General features: G+C 46.0%; 1 protein-coding gene across 1 annotated transcript in view; it reads left to right on the top strand.

Annotated features, from left to right (window-relative positions):
- Positions 1-12476, top strand: part of PPT2 (palmitoyl-protein thioesterase 2) — a 44179-nt gene extending 31703 nt beyond the window's left edge. The window contains exons 6-9 of the mRNA XM_035107124.3: positions 3998-4081; positions 7175-7259; positions 9859-9913; positions 10751-12476. Of these exons, the coding sequence (XP_034963015.1) occupies positions 3998-4081; positions 7175-7259; positions 9859-9913; positions 10751-10894 (368 nt within the window). The 3' untranslated portion in view covers positions 10895-12476. The remainder of the gene's footprint in view (positions 1-3997; positions 4082-7174; positions 7260-9858; positions 9914-10750) is intronic.
- Positions 12477-19255: the final 6779 nt, after the last annotated feature.

Below are 19255 nucleotides of genomic sequence, written 5' to 3'. Positions count from 1 at the left end.
AGGCTTCCCAATAGCTCTCATTTACATACCCAATTATTTATATGACGATGGTGACAATTATCAATATGGGAGAATTTACAGAAAACTGCCCAAGAAGAGTCCATAGCTATCCCTGTTCCTCCACTACCGCCTGTTGTTTGACATTTGAGTTGCCAAAACAGCTTTTGCTTACGTAATTTTGGCAGTGACAATGGCCCTGTAAGGTAGGCCAGGTTATCTCAAATCGGTATCCTTGAAAATGAGAAAGAGAGAGAGAGCAGCTTGCAAGGGCCATTTGTGGCTGAGGACAGATAAGAAGCAGAGATGTCTCTGCTAATACTTTTAACCAGGGGTCCCCCCTTTTATCTGGCCCGCGATGATCGTGACGACCCCTGCTGCCACCGCCCGCTCTTAGCTGCCCACTTCCGGGTTGGATGTACGCCGGAAATAGCTTGCGCGCATGTGCTAGCGTCATTTCCAGTGCACTTCCGGGTCGGAGGACACCCGTGCGCATGCGCACAAGCTATTCCCGGAGCTCCTCCCACCCAGAAGTGCGTCGGAAATAGTGTGAAACAAACAAACAAAAATTCCTTCCAGTAGCACCTTAGAGACCAACTAAGTTTGTCATAGGTATGAGCTTTTCGTGTGCATGCACACTTTTTCAAATACATGCGCGCTCCCACGCCTCCAGCCCGAAGCCGGGTAAGTTTGGGGACCCCTGCTTTTAATCCTTTAGGGACTAGCTCTGATGTCTCCATGTGGATTTCCCACCCATCATCCTGCCTTTTGTCGCTTCTGTCCTCTGGAACACCGGAAATTCCCACTACCAGGAAGCAGGATATTGGGATTGCTTAAACCTGCCCTGGAATTATTCCGTAGATGGTCATTGCTCACGCTTATGCTCTTATTGAGATGTCCTAAAGTGTCATAAAGGCATTGCCCTCCAGACCAGAAAAACCAGTGACCTCAAATAGTATGTGGCTTGGCTCACTTGTGCGAGTCATTGGCAGCTATGAGATTTCCCGCAGTTCTGATGAAGTGTGCAACCTATGCCATAATAAATTATGTTAGTCTGCTGCAGTGACAACAACAGAGTCTCGTGACACTTTGAAGATGGTTGTAGCTGATAACCTGGCATTTGCTCTCCTCTTCTGGCTCTTAGTGGTCTCAGTTGCAGGAGCTAACAAGGATCCATTTGTCCGACCTCAGTACTGAGGCCTCGGCTGTGTATCCTTTTCATGTAAACGTGACTTGGAGGTTTTGATGCTCGAGCGTTATATAAAATTATATTAAATTGGGTTTTTTTTAAAGCAGAGGTTGGAGGGACATTTGTCAGGGATTATTCAAAAGTGATTCCTGCATTGCAGGGGGCTGTACTAGAAGACTCTCGGGGTCATTCCAACTCTACAATTCTCTGCTGTCGGGTGACTTTCCTTTGCCCAGATTTTCCTTTGCTCAGAATTAGGCAAAATCACGGAGAATATTGATGGCTGCTACTAGCCACAATGGCTCTGTTCCAACTCCACCAGGGTTTATCCGAATTTATAGCTAGACACATCATGCATGGTGTAAAAAGAATTGCACAGTGCGAAATAAGCATTTGGGTGTACGGGAGTTAATTAGGAGCTAGGGAGTTTCTAAAAAGGAACTAGAAGAAGAAGAAGAGTTTGGATTTGATATCCCGCTTTATCACTACCCGAAGGAGTCTCAAAGCGGCTAACATTCTCCTTTCCCTTCCTCCCCCACAACAAACACTCTGTGAGGTGGGTGGGGCTGAGAGACTTCAGAGAAGTGTGACTAGCCCAAGGTCACCCAGCAGCTGCATGTGGAGGAGTGGAGACGTGAACCCGGTTCCCCAGATTACGAGTCTACCACTCTTAACCACTACACCACAGTGGCTCTCTACAGTAGATTAGCGGATGAACACTGATTCCTTTTCCATTTTCATTTCCATACATTAATACTGTATTAGGAGACTAATTACTTGAGTGGTCAAAGCCATTTATTGACTCATACTGAGCTGATTGAACAATATATGTAGGTATGCAGTTGTTGGATAGTAGCAGAAAACAAGCAGACGATTACACAGTTGTACCATGGTACTTCCTTATTACATTCTGCTCATTTATTTTGTTTTGAGATGGACTGCAGGCTCAGCTTGACAATGCATTGTGGGGAAAGGGAGTATTGCTACTCAACTACAGGTTAATGAAGAGAAATGATCTGTTCCCTCAAATAATCGGAGGGGGCACACCCTTATTTCCCCTTCCCTTTTCAAGGGAGTCAGTGTGGTGTAGTGGTTAAGAGCGGTAGATTTGTAATTTGGGGAACCGGGTTCGCATCTCCGCTCCTCCACATGCAGCTGCTGGGTGACCTTGGGCTAGTCACACTTCTCTGAAGTCTCTCAGCCCCACTCACCTCACAGAGTGTTTGTTGTGGGGGAGGAAGGGAAAGGAGAATGTTAGCCGCTTTGAGACTCCTTCGGGTAGTGATAAAGCGGGATATCAAATCCAAACTCCTGCTCCTCCACCTCTACTTTTGTTGCTCCCTTGCTGTCTTGCAGAATCTCCCTTGTGAGATTCTGGAGTAGGCGGCCCCTTGGCCTGATCTAGCAATGCTCCTCTTATTTTGGAATCAAGCTATTTCCATAACTCTTTGACAGTGCCAGCGATTAGCTGGTTGGCTGAGCTGCATCTTTACCTGCCCCACACCTGACATCAGGTCTGGTGTAGGGGCAGGTGGCTGTGGCGTGGAGGCAGTGGCAGACTTACAGCTTTAAAATTCCAGTGGTGCCCTGTGCAATGCCTGAATTGGGCACCCTTCCCACCTCTCGCATTCCTGCCGATCATTGTCGTTGTAGCATCCTCTTGGCTCGGCACCCAGTGAGCCGGTTGCGCTCCCCAAAATCGGCCTGTTTTGGAGGGCCAGCAGGTGTAGTGGGGGCTGTGAACCAGTGGGTCCCCACCACTGATCTGCCAGGAATGATGAATACAAAGGAAATTTGGGTAGATGGGTTGGAGGAGGAGAGTGGTTTTGTATGTTGGGATCCCTGGTCTCTTGGAACAGTCTGCATGGTTGTAGTGGTTAGATTTGTCAGACAGGGACCAGAGTTCCTTACCTTCCAAGTCCCGGACTGCAGAATCCGGGACCGGCAGCCGTGTGACACCGGAAGTTGCGTCGACGTAACTTCCGGTGTCTTTTTGCCCTTCTATGGGCACCAAAAATGGCCGCCGCCTGCTTCGAAAGTCGCATCTACGCATGTCAGGAAGTGCGTCGACGCAACTTCCGGTGTCGCTCTGCCCATCTATGGGCACCAAAAATGGCCGCCGGCGACACCGGAAGTCGTGTCTATGCACTTCCCGGACATGCGTATATGCGACTTTTGAAGCCGCCGGCGGCCATTTTTGGTGCCCATAGAAGGGCAAATCAGAAAGAAAAAAATGGCCGCCGGCAGGAGAAAATAACGGAGAAAAACGGGAGACGAAGTGATACGGGGGACCACCAGGAAAAGGTAAGTAAAAACTGGGGTTTCCTGGGGAAAACGGGGTACTTGGCAGCTATGCAGAGTTCAAATCTCCACTCAGACATGAAGCTCTCACTGAGTGGCCTTGAGCCACTCACTGCCTCTCAGCCTAACCTGCCTCATGGGGTTGTTGTGGGGATTAAAAGAGCAGGGGGAAGGACCTTGGGCTCTTTGGAGAAGGAGGTGGGAGATAGACAGAATAAATAAAAATTATTCAGTTGCAGGGAAATGCACTCTGCGCATGCTCTGAGTCAGTCACGGCTACGCTTGTTCCAGAGATAAAACCTGCCAATAAGAATAAGTTCCAGGGCTATGTTCAAATCTAAGGCCGTCATCATACCCCCTCCCCTAAGAAAGGAGGGTTTTTAAAAAAATATTTATTTATTTTATATTTTTATATTAAAAATTGGGGGGGGGGGAGTTGGAGCCCATTTCCTGGGTTCTGTGGGGAAAGGCAAGTTTAGAAAGCCAACGAGATTTCTCTGCCTTTTTCAGATCCACACCATCGGGATCTTTACCTCAACAACAGCAACTTCCTGGCTCTGTTGAATGACGAGAGGCTCCATCCCAATGCAACAGGTAATAAAGTGGCGTTGCCCCTCAGTTCCCAATGTAAAAGGGGGATTGGTAGGCTAGCCCCACTTGGCAGGCCTACCCCACATCCCCACTCGCAGCTGATGCTTGTCTTATCCTGGCAACCCTGTCCACGCATCCCCACAGCCCTGGGCGACTTAGGTCTGCATTGCTAATCTTTGGTCAGCTAGGTCTCTCAGGCAGTCTTGCTCGTAATTTACTTTTCTTCTTGCATAATTTTTATTACATTTTCTGTTTTACATGTTAGAAAATTCATTCAAACAACCTTAAAATATCAATGACTTCCCTTCTTCTCTTTCCATGGTTCATTTTCCAAAACATAAATCCCTGCATATTTTATATAAACTAAACCATTCAGTGTTCAATTATTACATCCATCAAAACCTATTTACAGTGGTACCTCGGTTTATGAACACAATTGGTTCCGGAAGTCTGTTCATAAACTGAAGCGAACTTTTCCATTGAAAGTAATGGAAAGTGGATTAATCCATTCCAGACGGGTCCGCGGAGTACTCAACCTAAAGCGTACTTAACCCGAAGCATGAGTGTAATTGGTTCCGGAAGTCTGTTCATAAACTGAAGCGTTCATAAACTGAAGCGGACTTTCCCATTGAAAGTAATGGAAAGTGAATTAATCCGTTCCAGATGGGTCCGCGGCATTCGTAAACCGAAAAATTCGTAAACCGAGGTGTTCATAAACCGAAGTTCCGCTGTACACTGTTGAGTTTATCTTAATGCTGCCCGTGTTTTCAAATAAACACAATTTCCTTCCCTATATTCTATAAACGTTTTCCAATCTTCTTTAAACGTATGTTTAAATGTTTATAATCTTGCTCATAATTTCCTTCCTGAGGTGGAAAGAGAACTCCGTTGCTAAAAATACACCCACAGCGAAGCAATGACTGAAGATAAAATTGAAAGGGGGGCTTCCTAGCTTACAAATTCTCCTCTTAGGGCCAAACTAGTCATGTCGGTGGGTGTCATGTTTGTTCATTCGGGTGTCTCCCCAATTCCTTTGTCAGGCATCCCCAAACTTCGGCCCTCCAGATGTTTTGGACTATAATTCCCATCTTCCCCGACCACTGGTCCTGTTAGCTAGGGATCATGGGAGTTGTAGGCCAAAACATCTGGAGGGCCGCAGTTTGGAGGTGCCTGTCCTATGTCAAGCATTTTTCTCCGTATTCTGACTCACTTCTAATGTCAGTGCTGAGTTGAGAAAAAAAGTGTTTGCCATGATAGATTGGCTGGTTCCTCTCCTTCACCCACAAGAGTGTTGTACTATAACAACAACAACAACAACAACAACAACAACAACCGACCCCCCCCCATTCCAGTTGATTCATGAAGAATAAACATGGCTGCCTCCCCTGTCTGCCCTTAATTGTTGTGGTCCTCATAGTCTTTTACTACCTCTGAGTTGTTAGAACCAGGCAGGCCAAGTCTCAAGTTGAATAGGGCAGCTCTGTTTTTTTAAAATAATAATAAAAAAGACATTTTCAGCATCCTGACACAACATCTGGTAACCGAGCACGACGTTTTGAAGATGGAGTGTCCTTTTATTTGTGCAAATGCCGCTGCCTCAAGTTAAACTTTCCCCAAAATGGAGAGTTAAAGTGTGTGTGGGGGGGAAATCCTTGCTTGCTAAATGTTTATATTTCAGGCTGCTGGAATTCTCCAGAAAGGTTTGCCAGGCCAGCTCAGCTGCGGCAGCTTTAGAAAGGCTTGTAAAAACCTTTCTGTGTTTTGTTTTGCCAGTCCTTTTTTGGAACTGATCCTGGATTCCTGCCACAGACTGCTTGCTGACTGTGTTGTGTTTTATTGCTTTATTTTCATCACCTGCTATCTAGTTTTTAGACTTCAAGCTGTCTTGCTGGTCCTCATAGGAAGAAAGGCAGGTGGCAAATATTTAAATAAAATAAAAGTACAGGAGCAGAGTCAGGAAACAAGTCATCGCAGCTTATTCCTCTTTTTTCACTGCAGTTTGCCTTAAGACTTCTAAAGAGCAACGGGCTGTGAGATCAGTAGGAAATGGGCGCATCTATCAGTTTTGCTTTCTTTCAGTTTCTCATTTCTTTCTGTCCCCACCTTCCCACACCAATTTGTGATGCCATAGTAAAATTTAAGTTGGTGGCCGTCACTAACTCTTGCAGGAGCAAATTATTCTCCTCCTTTGGAGGTCTTTAAGCAGAGGCTTGACAGGCATATGTCAAGAATGCTTTGATGGTGTTTCCTGCTTGGCAGGGGGTTGGACAGGATGGCCCTTGTGGTCTCTTCCAACTCTATGATTCTATGATTCTATATGTAGATTAACTCAGATCCAACTTCCTTGCACATCTCAGAGAATTCAGAGTGAGGAGAGATCTGTTGTTGGCTGTCAGGGGCAGAGGAAGGAGAAGAACGCGGACTGTCTCGCCAGAGTGGTGCATGCTCTAGTTATCTCTCGCTTGGATTACTGCAATGCGATCTATGTGGGGCTACCTTTCAAGGTGACCCAGAAACTACAACTAATCCAGAATGTGGCAGCTAGACTGGTGACTGGGAGCGGCCACCGAGACCACATAACACCGGTCTTGAAAGACCTCCATTGGCTCCCAGTATGTTTCTGAGCACAATTCAAAGTGTTGGTGCTGATCTTTAAAGCCCTAAACAGCCTCAGTCCAGTATACCTGAAGGAGCGTCTCCACCCCCATCATTCTGCCCGGAAACTGAGGTCCAGCGCTGAGGGCCTTCTGGTGGTTCCCTCACTGTGAGAAGTGAAGCTACAGGGAACCAGGCAAAGGGCCTTCTTGGTCGTGACACCCGCCCTGTGGAACGCCCTTCCATTGGAGGTCAAGGAGATAAACAACTACCAGACTTTTAGGAGACATCTGAAGGCAGCTCTGTTTAGGGAAGCTTTTAATGTTTAATAGATTATTGTATTTTAATATTCTATTGGAAGCTGCCTAGAGTGGTTGGGGAAACCCAGCCAGATGGGCGGGGTATAAATAATAAATTATTATTATATTATTATTATTATAAAGTCTCCACAGTGACTTTTGTGACCAGATTTCTGAATCTTTTGCCTCTCTCTCTCTCCAGCCTGGAAGAGAAACTTCCTGCGGATCCGAAAGATGGTTCTGATTGGGGGTCCGGATGACGGTGTAATCACGCCGTGGCAGTCTAGGTGAGCTTTTGGAAGCCGCAAGAAGACCCTCTCACCTACGTTGGGGAGAGGGAGATTCAGATCTTGAGGAAGTAGATAGAGCAGGGACAGGCTATCTGTCACCCTTGTGGGACTACAACTCCCATCATCCTGCACCATTGGCTATGCTGACTGGGGCTGATGGGAGTTGGAGCCCAACAACATAAAACCATAGAATTGTAGGGTTGGGACCCTGAGGGTCATCTAGTCCAACCCCCTGCAATGCAGGAATCTCAACCAAAGCATCCATGATGGATGGCCATCCAAAGTCTGCTTAAATACCGCAGGGGTGGAGGCAAGTGTTCCTGAGCTATGTTTATGCACTGGGTGTGTGCGTTAAATACAGTTTAAAGCCCCAATAATATGAGTAAATGAAGACTCTGGATTGCTTTTACGGTGTTTTATTAATTTATCCATTAGCACCAGACAGAGCCACTTCTCTCACTTCTGTGTTGAAGGATCCTCTCTAGCTTCCTGCATGTGCAAGAGTGAAAACTCTTGGTGCCTCTGCTATTTTGATTTCTCTCCAGCCTGTCTGCTGACTCATTCGCCTGCTTATGCCCCAACAGCAGAGCAGGATAATAAACTGATAATAAATGAGGACAAGGCTTTTGTCTCCAAGCACAGCTTTCTACCTTCCCCCCTACCCCACCCTACACTATCAATGCAGGGATGCCATTTGGACTTGCCGATAAGGCCATAAGGCTTGTGACTCAGAGCACACAGCCCAGATTACGAACTTGTCTCACTGTTGAGATCTTTGTTGGAGGGCCAGCTTTGGTAAGCCCCCGTTCTGAAGTGAGATAGGGCTGCGCCTGCCATAATGCTTTTTAGGTGCCGTGCAGAATCTTTGTTGTATTCCTAGGGCCATTGGTACTGTGTACGCTTTCTTTGCTGCTGCCCCCCCCCCGAGAGTATTGTTTCCTAACTTTCATTGTTTGCTTTGTTGCATTTCAGATAAGCTACCTTGAGAGTAGGTAGAGCAGGTTTGCTTGTGCTTTGCAATAAAACAGTTCCAGGTTCAATCCCCAGGATTTCCATGTAGGGCTGAGAGAAACTCCTGTCTCAGGTCCCAGCGAGTGCCGACAATACTGAGTTAAATGAGCCAGTGGTCTGATTCAGTATGTGAGGGAGCTTCCTTTGTTAGGTATAAGTGTGTGTGTGTGTGTGTGTGTGTGAGAGAGAGAGAGAGAGAGAGAGAGAGAGAGAGAGAGAGGGTGTGTGTGTGAGAGAGAGAGAGGGTGAAATCCCTTAATACAGGGGTGGCCAACTTCTAAGAGACTGTGATGTACTCACAGAGTTAAAAACTGGCAGTGATCTACCCCCTTTGGGGGGGGGTTCAGGTCGAGATTGTTGAGCTTTTTTTTAGGAAGGAAAGCCATCCATGTTTTGGGGGGTTTGGGTCAAAGTTGAGCTTTTTTTAAAGGAAGGAAAGCCCTGTTTTGGGGGCTTCAGGGCAAAGATGTAGAAGGAGCCAAAGTTGCTGAGCTTCTTTGGGGAGAGCCAGTGATCTACCACAGACATCCAGTGATCTACCAGTAGATCACGATCTACCTGTTGGACATGCCTGCCTTAATAGATGTGGATTTTTTTTTTTTTAAAAAAAGGTTGTGGTGATGCTGCCCTGAAATATACTGAATTTTGCAAAAGGGAAACAAAAAGCTTGAAATATGGCAGGGTGTTAATTTTACAACCTGCACGCTATATCCTGTACTGCTCAAATCCAAATGCAACATGTGGCTAATAATGTATTATCAATAGTTAGGTCAAATTTACAAATCGTAAGCATCCACATATAATATATGCAGAGTTATGCAAAAGTTCATAAACAAGAAATAGTAATTGTAATAAATTGCTGTCAGGGAACACCAGGACGAAGGCAGGATGCCTTTCAATAGTCAATGTCCAGCAATATTGTTGTGGTAGGTGCTCCAACGTAGGGATAATGTATTCAAACCGCTGTAGAATGCAGCAAACAAAACAGGACTGCAACAGGCATGTAAGCAAAACTGTTTCTCATCCATGGCAGATAGGACTTGCCTCCTGACAAATAGGGAGGGAAACATTCAGTGCACACACCCCTCCAAAAAAAAAATCAATAGGAAATGAATTTATTCTTTGTTTTTAGGCATCAAAAAATTACCTTAAACACGTGTAGGTGACTAACTGGTAACTTTCATGGACTTATTAGTCGGGATAAAATTGCGGGTGCATACTTTTCACATGGGTCTTATCACAGAATTTGTTTATTTGGAGCATTTTCGCTCCGGCCTTCAGCCAAGAAAGACTCCCGGTGTGGCTTTCGGAGATCGGAAGCCCTGCTTTCAGCCTTCACAATTTGAAAGATGTGACGCGAAAGGAAAAGGGATTGGGAGGGAGGAGGAAGAAAGCAAACACAGGCAGCGGTACTTAATTAAGAATTCAGCAGGTCAAGGGGTTGGATCTCATCCGTGTGTGTGTGTGTGTGTGTGTGTGTGAGAGAGAGAGAGAGAGAGAGAGAGAGAGAGAGAGAGAGAGAGAGAGAGGAATCATAATGAAACATAATGTAATGAAACCTATTTCTTCCCTCTTCTCCCTGCAGTCTGTTTGCCTTCTATGATGATAACGAGAATGTGAGAAATATGACATCACAGCCGGTGAGTGAAAAAAGACTGCCTAATTGGGGGGACAGAGCCAGGGGCAACAGCGTGTCAAAAGAAATGTACATTTTGGTTTACTTGGAAAGGAAGGTGGTATTGGGAAAGGAGGATGTTCTGAATTTTTCAGAACTTGTTTTTAGCTTGGATTTCCATTATATTTTTAAACACACACACACACACACACAAAACACAGGTACCTTGGTACTCGAACAGCTTGGCTCCCAAACAAAATCAGCTCCCAAACGCCACAAACCCAGAAGTAAGTGTTCTGGTTTGCGAACATTTATCGGAAGACAAACGTCCGACGCAGCTTCCGCGGCTTCTCCTTCAGTGCAGGGAGCTCCTGCGGCCAATCAGAAGCCGCGCCTTGGTTTCCGAACCGTTTCTGGAGTCGAACGGACTCCTGGAACGGATTAAGTTTGAGAACCAAGGTACCACTGTATATATCTTAGAATGTTCCTGTCCGCTCCTCACCAACCTACCAAAAGGCCTAGATACTGAATGTTGTAAATATTTCTAGGCTGGTTTTCTTCCTTAAGACCTTCAAAATGGCACCTGAATTCTCTCTAAGGGCAGGGTGCCTCTGGATTTGAAATATCAGAGGAAACTGAAAGCATTCCTGGCCTAGTTAGGACACGTGTGTAAGAACCAGGACCTCAAAATCCTGTGGAAAGGTACGTGTCTCTTGCACGTTGCAATCTAAGGGCACACAACCTAGCGACATATTAACTGGTTAAAAAAATCCCACACCACTAGTTTTGTCTTCAGCTTCTACCTCATGGTAGGGCATTTAAAAATAAAAATAATAATAATCTCGTTTCTCCTTTCTCTCAGGTCTACCTACTGGATACCTTTGGCTTGAAGACTCTAGACGCTCGAGGCGACATTGTTTTTTATAAAATGCCAGGCGTCACCCACACAAACTGGCATTCCAACCTCACAGTTTATGACACTTGCATTGCCAAATGGTTGACGTAGCTGGCAGGGACTTGAAGAAGAAGCTGGCAGAGGAGGAGAGTGTCCTAAACCGAGATGCGCTGTGGTACCTCACCTTGGCATTTCTTCCCACCAAGAAGAAACCCCGCTTTTGTTACCAATAGCTTTTTGTTTTGTTTTTATTTTTAGGATGGTTGATATTTTCTTTCAGAGTGGAAGAAACTTTTGTCCTGCAGGACCTTTTGGTGAAGGCTAGCAGCAGTTTGGGGGTATTCCAGGGGGCTGCAAGGGAGGAGGCAGGAAATCACCGTGCCATTTTTTTATTTTTGGCAGCTCTGAGCTATGAAAGCTGCAGGAAAAACCACAAAAGGACAATTCAACAGAATCAAATACTTGAGAAGAATTGGGGGTGGGGGGTGGGATTTAGGTGCCGAATGTAGCAAAGAGACTGAAAACAGAAACTGCATTTACATTTCATAAATAGTGTTCCTATTTCGTATTTCCCGGTTCCAAACCTCTTGCAGAAATCTATGCCTTGTGAATGCTGGCCATATTTCTCTTTGAAATTCTAACACTGAAAAGGTTGAATTTAGAAAATGCCTTTTGAGTTGGACTTTTTAAAAAATACATCACATTCTTTCTGGCAAAAATCTTAATACTGTTTCTAATGGAGACTAAACTTCCAGAAAGGTGACAGAAACTAATTGTGAGAAAGTTTTGATACGCTAACATCATTTTGCAGAGATAAGTTGTGATTTCTGCTCAAATTTCAGCTTTGAGATTTCCACAGAGAAGATGGGTCAGTTTGTAGTGTTTTACCAAAACTCCAGTTCCCTGGCATTTTCAAATTTTAACCATGTAGGTGTTCAGGGTTGCATTTTTTTTCCAGTAATTTGCTTCAGTCTCTTTGTTTGCACCACAATATTGGAAGGAGCTTCGGAGCTTAGTCCTCCAATCATAGATCAAAACAAATATTTTAAATCATTGACTAAATGGAAAGGCAATATGTATTTATTATAAATGTGTATATTCCCCCTCCTCCTTTAGAAGCACATTCTCAGAAACTCAGGTTAGCAACAAAAATCAATGTAGACAGAAACTTCGTCGTTTGCTCTGTTGTCTATATTTTTTTTAAAAAATGATATGTGCTTAAAAAACCACCCAGTGACAGCTGTTAAGAGGCAGGTGATTTGGGGGGAGCATCTGCTAAGGTACCCTGATCTCTTGGAGGGGAAACTTCAGAACTTCACCACTTACAGAAAGAGAAAGGGACCTGGGGCCCTTTCCGATGTTTCGGGACTACAACTTCCATCATCCCTGACTGCCAGCCATGCTGCTTGGGCTGATGGGAGTTGGAGTCCCACAAGATGTGAAGGGACACAGATTCCCCACCCGTCTGCTACAGTATTAACTCTTACTATCACCAAGGTACAATAGGACATAGGCAATAGGACTCAGGTTTAATGCTAACTGTGGATCCAGGCTGTGTTTATGTGAATCACATTCATTTCCTCAAATAATTACAGGCGCTGTCGTTTACCCCTCACAGAGTTACGATTCCCAGCAGCCCTTAACAAACTGCAGAAAAGAATGTGCCTGAAAGTGTATACACAGCTGGAGTTTGAAAAAAAGGAAATGAAAAAGGAAATGAAGACAAGACAGGGTTCACTTTCAGCTGCGCTTGGTGAGGCTTGAGGGGGAGAATTACTCTGGGAAATGTTTTACATGCTATGCGGAATGAGAGACTGGAACGCTGGACTGCTCCACTTCTAGTAGCGTGGAGAGAAGTTGTGTTTTTGGATGTTGCTCCACATAAAAGAAACACACAAATCCTTTATGTAGTAGAAAGAAGATTCCACCTAAACATTAGGAAGAACTTCCTAACAGTAAGAGCTGTTCGGCAGTGGAATTTGCTGCCAAGGAGTGTGGTTGAGTCTCCTTCTTTGAATATAAGTGAATGGATGGATTTCCTTCACCCAGGGGGCAGAGAGTAAAGCATTGCATTTTGGGACATGATTGCATTTTGGGGCACGATTGCTGAGGTAAAGCCTTGGCACTAGGTTGCAAACATTTGGCACTGCCTTCCCACGCAGCTGCCCAGTTTTAGCAAAGGTCTGAAGATCCTTCTAGTGGGAAGTGCCAAGGACTGGAGGTTCTAATAATAGAATAAGGACCTTTTAAAAAAAATGTGTTTTTTTTTTTTTGCAAAGCATGTTTTGTACTTTTCCACATTGTCTCCATGGGAAGCAAGTCATTTGGGTTTGTTTCAGATTGTACTTTGTTTTAGGACTCCACCTTGAGGAATGTTCATAATAATAATTATTATTATTTTGAGGCTCAAATAGTTAGAAACATGGATAGACATTTGTGTGTGAAATTAACAGAATTTGGGAGTGGGGGCTGTTTTGAGAAGTTCATAATTTACTAGCCACCAGTGTGGATTTTAGCCAGGATTGTTACAATACTTTATAGTTCCGCAGAAGCTTAAGATTTTATTTATATTTTTTGCATTCTCACACGCAATGTCTTGAAGTTTTTTGGGGTGTTTTTTTTTGCCATGTAGATAATATAGGATAAGGGATAAGGGAATGTTTTTAGCATGAATATTTATTTTTATCATATGGAAAGTTGAAGCAGTACACATTTTGGATCTGGCTTGAATTAGTGGAGGTAAGTGTCCCCCAAATTTCTGGTGGCCAAGGCATGCTTTTAGTTGTTGTTGTTAAAATTGAAAGTGCAGGTGATGTTGTTACACCTGAAAACCTTTCCTTTGGAATGTATATGAGTCAGAACAGAGAATCTCGCCCCTTGAATTTCTGCATGAGCTGTCGTCATCTTGCCTTACCTCCTGATATAAAAGTAAGACTTCTAGAACAGCGGCCATTGCTGCAACCTACATTTAAAGCACACAGCTTCCCGCAAAGAATTCTGGGAACTGTGGTTTGTTAAGGGTGCTGGGAAATGTAGCTTGGTGGGTGTAAACTACGGTTCCCAATATTCTTTGCAGGGAAGTAACGTTTTTTCAAATTTAGGATGTGGTGCTCCTGCCTCGTGTCCTTTTAGAAGGGTTGCTTTGTTCAATGATTGTCCAATCATGCCCGATGCAGAGACAGGGCGGAATTATTTATCGTATCTGCTTGCCTCTCAGATCTGGATCTGGAGGAAAGGGGTGCTAGACCAGTGGATCATTCAAGGAATTTGGCGGGGGTTCACACAGGCTTGCTCTTAGGGTGGCAAGTTGTGGACTACCCTGAGTTGTCTGTGGCAATGAGTTCCCTACACAACTACCCATCCCACTTCCAGAAGGATTGTGAGGGTGGGGTGATCTGATTGCGTGGCGAGGGGATCTGGCGGCTGCTTCAGCATGAATCTGGTACTTGCTTGTGTCCTCAGCATGGCATGAGTTACATCTGAGCAGCTGCCGAAACCCTTTTCAAATTGGGGTTGCTGCAATTTGGGGGCTGCTTTGAATACACACACCAGAGGGTATGTACTTTTCTAACCCCAATCCAGACACTACAGTCCTATTTTTCTCAATCTTTTCTGCATTAGAATCATAGAGTTGGAAGGGGCCACGAGGGCCATCTAGTCCAACCCCCTGCGATGCAGGATTCTTTAGTCCAATGTGGGACGCGAACCCACGACCCTGAGATTAAGAGTCTCGTGCTCTACCGAATGAGCTATCTCAGCCTAATAACATGGTGGGCATGACTCAACAAATAAGCGCCATCAGCAAAAGCCTTGTGCATGGGCTTCAGCTTTTGTGATAGGGCTCCCCCTCTATTCACCCTCAAAATTGGCTTGGGGTGGCGGCGGAGCATAGCTGCCAAGTACCCCGTTTCCCCCGGGAAACCCCCGTATTTTCTTACCGTTTCCCGCAGGTGTCCCGAATGGCAAAATACCCCGTATTCCCCCAGATTACGGCGCTCCTGCCAGCGGCCATGTTCTTCTGGTGCCGCGCCGGCACCGGAAGTCGCTTCTACACACTTCCGAACATGCGTAGAAGTGACTTCCAATGCCGCTGTGCCCATTTCCAAAATGTCCGCAGTGCCAGAAGTCACTTCTACGCATGTCCGGAAGTGTGTAGAAGCAACTTCTGGTGTCGCGACGCTGCTGATCCTGGATTTTTCAATCCGGAACTTGGCACCCATGTGGCGGAGAGATGTCGATAAAACAGCACACAAGGGGAGGAGAAGCAGCGATTGCTCCATCTGGCCAAAATGCTTGCTGTGACAGATCGAACTTAGTGCAACATTGAGCTGGCATCTGTTTTGTCTCGGGACATTGAATTCCTCCCCTTAAGTTCCTTGAGAGGATGGGCAGAGGAGACCATTTGCTATGTGTTAATGCAGAACAGGGGATCCTGGCATTGCAAGTGAGAAGAGTGCATGAAAATGATACAAAAGTGAGTTTTCCCTGCAATGTAAAGCTAGTGTTTCTCATTTTCCCATGTTCTAAAAGCACATATTTGTGAATGGCACATGATCTATGAGACTTAGAGGAACTATTACAGCCCATGTGGTTTCTTTCTTTCTTTCTTTCTAAATCTTATTTGCATCCCTGGAAAGATTTAATATAATCTGCATTTCTCACGCTACTTTATGTGACGTTCCCACCCACCCTCTTCTGTTTAGGTCCATTGTAGCTTGTGTCTGCAAACTTACGTACATTTTAGAGTGAAGACAAAAGGCAACTTTTATTTCCTTTTTTAGAGCGGTGGGGTTGCTCCCTAAGTACACTTTGCTACATTTACCGGTAGTTGAGACATTGTCTTTCCCCTGCAGGGCCAGACTCAGGAGGTGTGGGGGATACAACTGTTGCAGGTTTGAACTGGAAACTCGCATGTGGGAAGCGACTTGCTGGTTTCCCATCCTGTCACCAAGGTCACAACATACATCTCTCACCATTTTAACAACTTTACGCTTTCCCAAAGAATTCCGGGGACTGTAGTTTGTCAAGGGTGCTGGGAACTGTAGCTCTGTGAGGGGTAAACTGTAGTTCCCAGGATTCTTTGGGGGGGGGAGCCATGACGGTTAAAGGTGATTTTAAAAAAAAGTTCTTTAGGTGTACAGTGTGACAGGGATGTAAGAAATCGTTTTTTCATCAACTACTCTCTGCAGAAAGAAAACATTAGGCGATAAAGGAACCCAAAAAATCTGTGAACATTCATTCACGTAGCATTTCTGAAGAATGAAAAAGCAGTTCAAAGTGAGAGCTGCTATTCAATTGGTTGGCATGCCCAACCCTCATTTTAGCTGTGCTATGGGCCTTATCGCACAACTGCCCTCTGTTTTTTTATGTCCTGCCTTTACCTTTTTACATGTTCCATTGAACTTTTATGAGTGTAAATTCCTCGGCCTGGAGTTCCCTTACTGCCCGCTAGGACTGTTTACATATTTATGGTTTAAAAGAACCTTATTTATTGCCGGTAAGTTCTAAGCATGTCTTATCTGATTGGGGGAGCGGGCAGAGTTTGTCTCCTCCAAAAAAAACCCAACCCTGTGAGAAATTCTTCCTCTGCCTTAGGGTCAGGCACAGTTTTGTCAATGGGCCTTCTTATGTGGCCAAAGGGGGCCGGTTGCCTTCGCTGGCATCTAAAGTCTCTCTGTATTTATATAAATAAAAGCAATTTGTTCCCAAGAAGAAAATGTATGTTTCTGTGTGTCGCTTGAGGAGTCTTCTGAGGAGTTGCTTGAAAAGGGGGTGGGGGTGGGAACAGAAGCAGCTGTCTTTTTACCAAGTTGGATCGCTGCATCTAGATTAGTGTTTCCGCAGCTCTCCAGGGGTTCAGAAAGAAGCCCCCCTTCCCAAGCCCTCCCTGGAAATGCTGGGAATTGAATGTTCGTGCAAAGCCATGCAAGCTGCTTGGGCTTAAGCCAGGCACCCCCAAACTTCGGCCCTCCAGATGTTTTAGACTACAATTCCCACCTTCCCCAACCACTGGTCCTGTTAGCTAGGGATCATGGGAGTTGTAGGCCAAAACATCTGGAGGGCCGCAGTTTGGGGATGCCTGGCTTAAGCTATGGCCCACCTGTGGCCCTCCAGCGGACGCAGACTACAACTCCCATCATCCTTCACTATAGGCGGAGCAGCTGTTGCCAACCTGTTGCTCTCCAAATGCTTCCTACTCTCTTAGAGGAGTCCAAGTTGTCTGCTGCCCTGGGGCACCGTGTGCCATCACCTGCATCTGCGGATTTTGTGCAGCAGATGTTGCTGAACTACGATTCCCATCATCCCTGGTTCTTGACCCTTCCGGCTGGGGCTGATGGGACGGAGTCCACCAGCACTCAAAGTGTCCCTCCCCCCCTCCACTGCCTGCACATGGAATGGGGTGGGGGGGAGGGCTTTTATACCATCTCCACCCGCCTCCCCAGGCAGAAGGGTGTTTGGGCCTAGCTCTGCTTCCCGATCAATACCTGTGCTTTAAAGGAATTGGGAGTAGACAGCGCACAGAATCATAGAGTTGGAAGAGAGAATCACCTGGAATATTCAGCTGCCCCGTACAGGGATTGAATTTACAACCTTGACATGATCAGCACCACGCTCTAAGCCAGGCATCCCCAAACTGCGGCCCTCCAGATGTTTTGGCCTACAACTCCCATGATCCCTAGCTAACAGGACCAGTGGTCAGGGATGATGGGAATTGTAGTCCAAAACATCTGGAGGGCCGAAGTTTGGGGGTGCCTGCTCTAAGCCATGGGTAGGCAAACTAAGGCCTGGGGGCCAGATCCAACCCAATCCCCTTCTAAATCCAGCCCGTGGACAGTCTGGGAATCAACGTGTTTTTACATGAGTAGAATGTGTCCTTTTATTTAAAATGCATCTCTGGGTTATTTGTGGGGCATAGGAGTTTGTTCATTTCCCCCAAAAAAATCTAGTCCGGCCCCCCAAAAGGTCTGAGGGACAGTGGTCCAGCCCCCTGCTGAAAAAGTTTACTGTCCCCTGCTCTAACTGAGCTATCCAGGCTGGTGGGTGTCAGTAACTGCCCGGGGCCACTAGATGGTGGTCTAGGATCACCAACTGTATTCACGTCTGTACCTGTGATTGAAGAGGGTTCTTAATTCTAAGACCCTTAGGTACAATGTCCAGGTTATTGCATTTAGTCAGAAAGAAGATGTCAGTTTGTACCTGTATTCACGTCTGTTCCACATTTTAAACTTCATTCTGGATTCCCACCTCTCCTAAAATCCCAAAAGGAAAAGAAGTCGAGTGGTTAAAAGCAACCCTTAGCTTAGGCTGGGAGTGTGGTTTCCCCTGCTTTCCTCAACCTGGTGCCCTCCAGCTATTCTGGACAGCAACTCCCAATACAGCCGATGGGAGTTGTAGTCCTAAGCATCCAGAGAACAGCAGGTTGGCAAAAAGCTGGGCCAGTGAGCTTCATGGCTGAGTGGAGATTTGAACCTGGGTCTCCCTGACCATAGCCCAGGGGAGGGGACTACAATTCCCATCAGCCCCAGCAAGCCTAACCCAATAGCTAGGGATGATGGGAGTTGTAGTTCAGCAACATCCAGAGCACCGATTGGGGTACCCGCACCTGCTCTAACCACTCCATCATGCTGCCTCTTATACAATTCACCCAGCTACAGTGCTGCTGCATTAATTGATGAAAAAAAAGAATTTAAATTGAGAGCAGGAAGGCAGTTCCCAAGCCACCGGCTCCAGTGCATGGATGTATTTTTTAACTGGGGAGGAAAGCAAAATGCTATCACAGATACTGTACTTTATTGATGAATCATCATTCTGTACTTTTATAACTACAATGAAAAGGAAAGTACTGTAATTAAACGAGGCTTTCCGAGATGGTTCCGCCCTCCCGCTTCACCTGAACAATGAGTTTGAGCTAACCCGTGACTAACTTTCCCCAGTCCCTCCTGTCCCAGAGAACCCAGGCGTCCTAGCTCCCTGCCCTGCGGGAGTGGATTAGTTTTAAAAGCCAGTGGCCATTTTTTGCTTGTCACATTCCATAGTAGCAACCCATGCGTAAAAAAGCAGGAAAGTCCAGCATGAATAGAATTTACACTGATCTCTAAATAGGCATGAGGGAAGTGACGGTGGGGGGTGGGGTGGAATCCAGGACTCCCGAGTTCTCTGGAGGCCAAGAGGGAAACTGGACATCTCTTCCAACATTTATTGCGCGCTGCCGCCCGGCTCCCTTTGCTTTACGAATGAATGGCGCTTTCGCAGGGGAGGTTTGGGCGTGAGAGAATTCAGCACCGACGGCTTACGTGGCTGGAGCTAATGTCAACACGAGTGAAGGGTGCGACGTGGCACAAAGTCCTGGCCCCACGCCCTGCTGGCCGATCCTGCCGCCAGGTTAAGTCACTAGTCCTCTGGGAGGATACCAAACGGCGTCGCGGCACCGCCGCCCCCTAGCGACCGGGTATGGAAATGCGGAGCGTGCGT

Source organism: Zootoca vivipara, chromosome 2 (genome assembly GCF_965207765.1).
Source record: "Zootoca vivipara chromosome 2, rZooViv2.hap1.1, whole genome shotgun sequence".
Classification (NCBI taxonomy): Eukaryota; Metazoa; Chordata; class Lepidosauria; order Squamata; family Lacertidae; genus Zootoca; species Zootoca vivipara.
The sequence above is the reverse complement of the archived record's forward strand: the minus strand, read 5'-3'. Positions and strand labels throughout refer to the sequence as shown.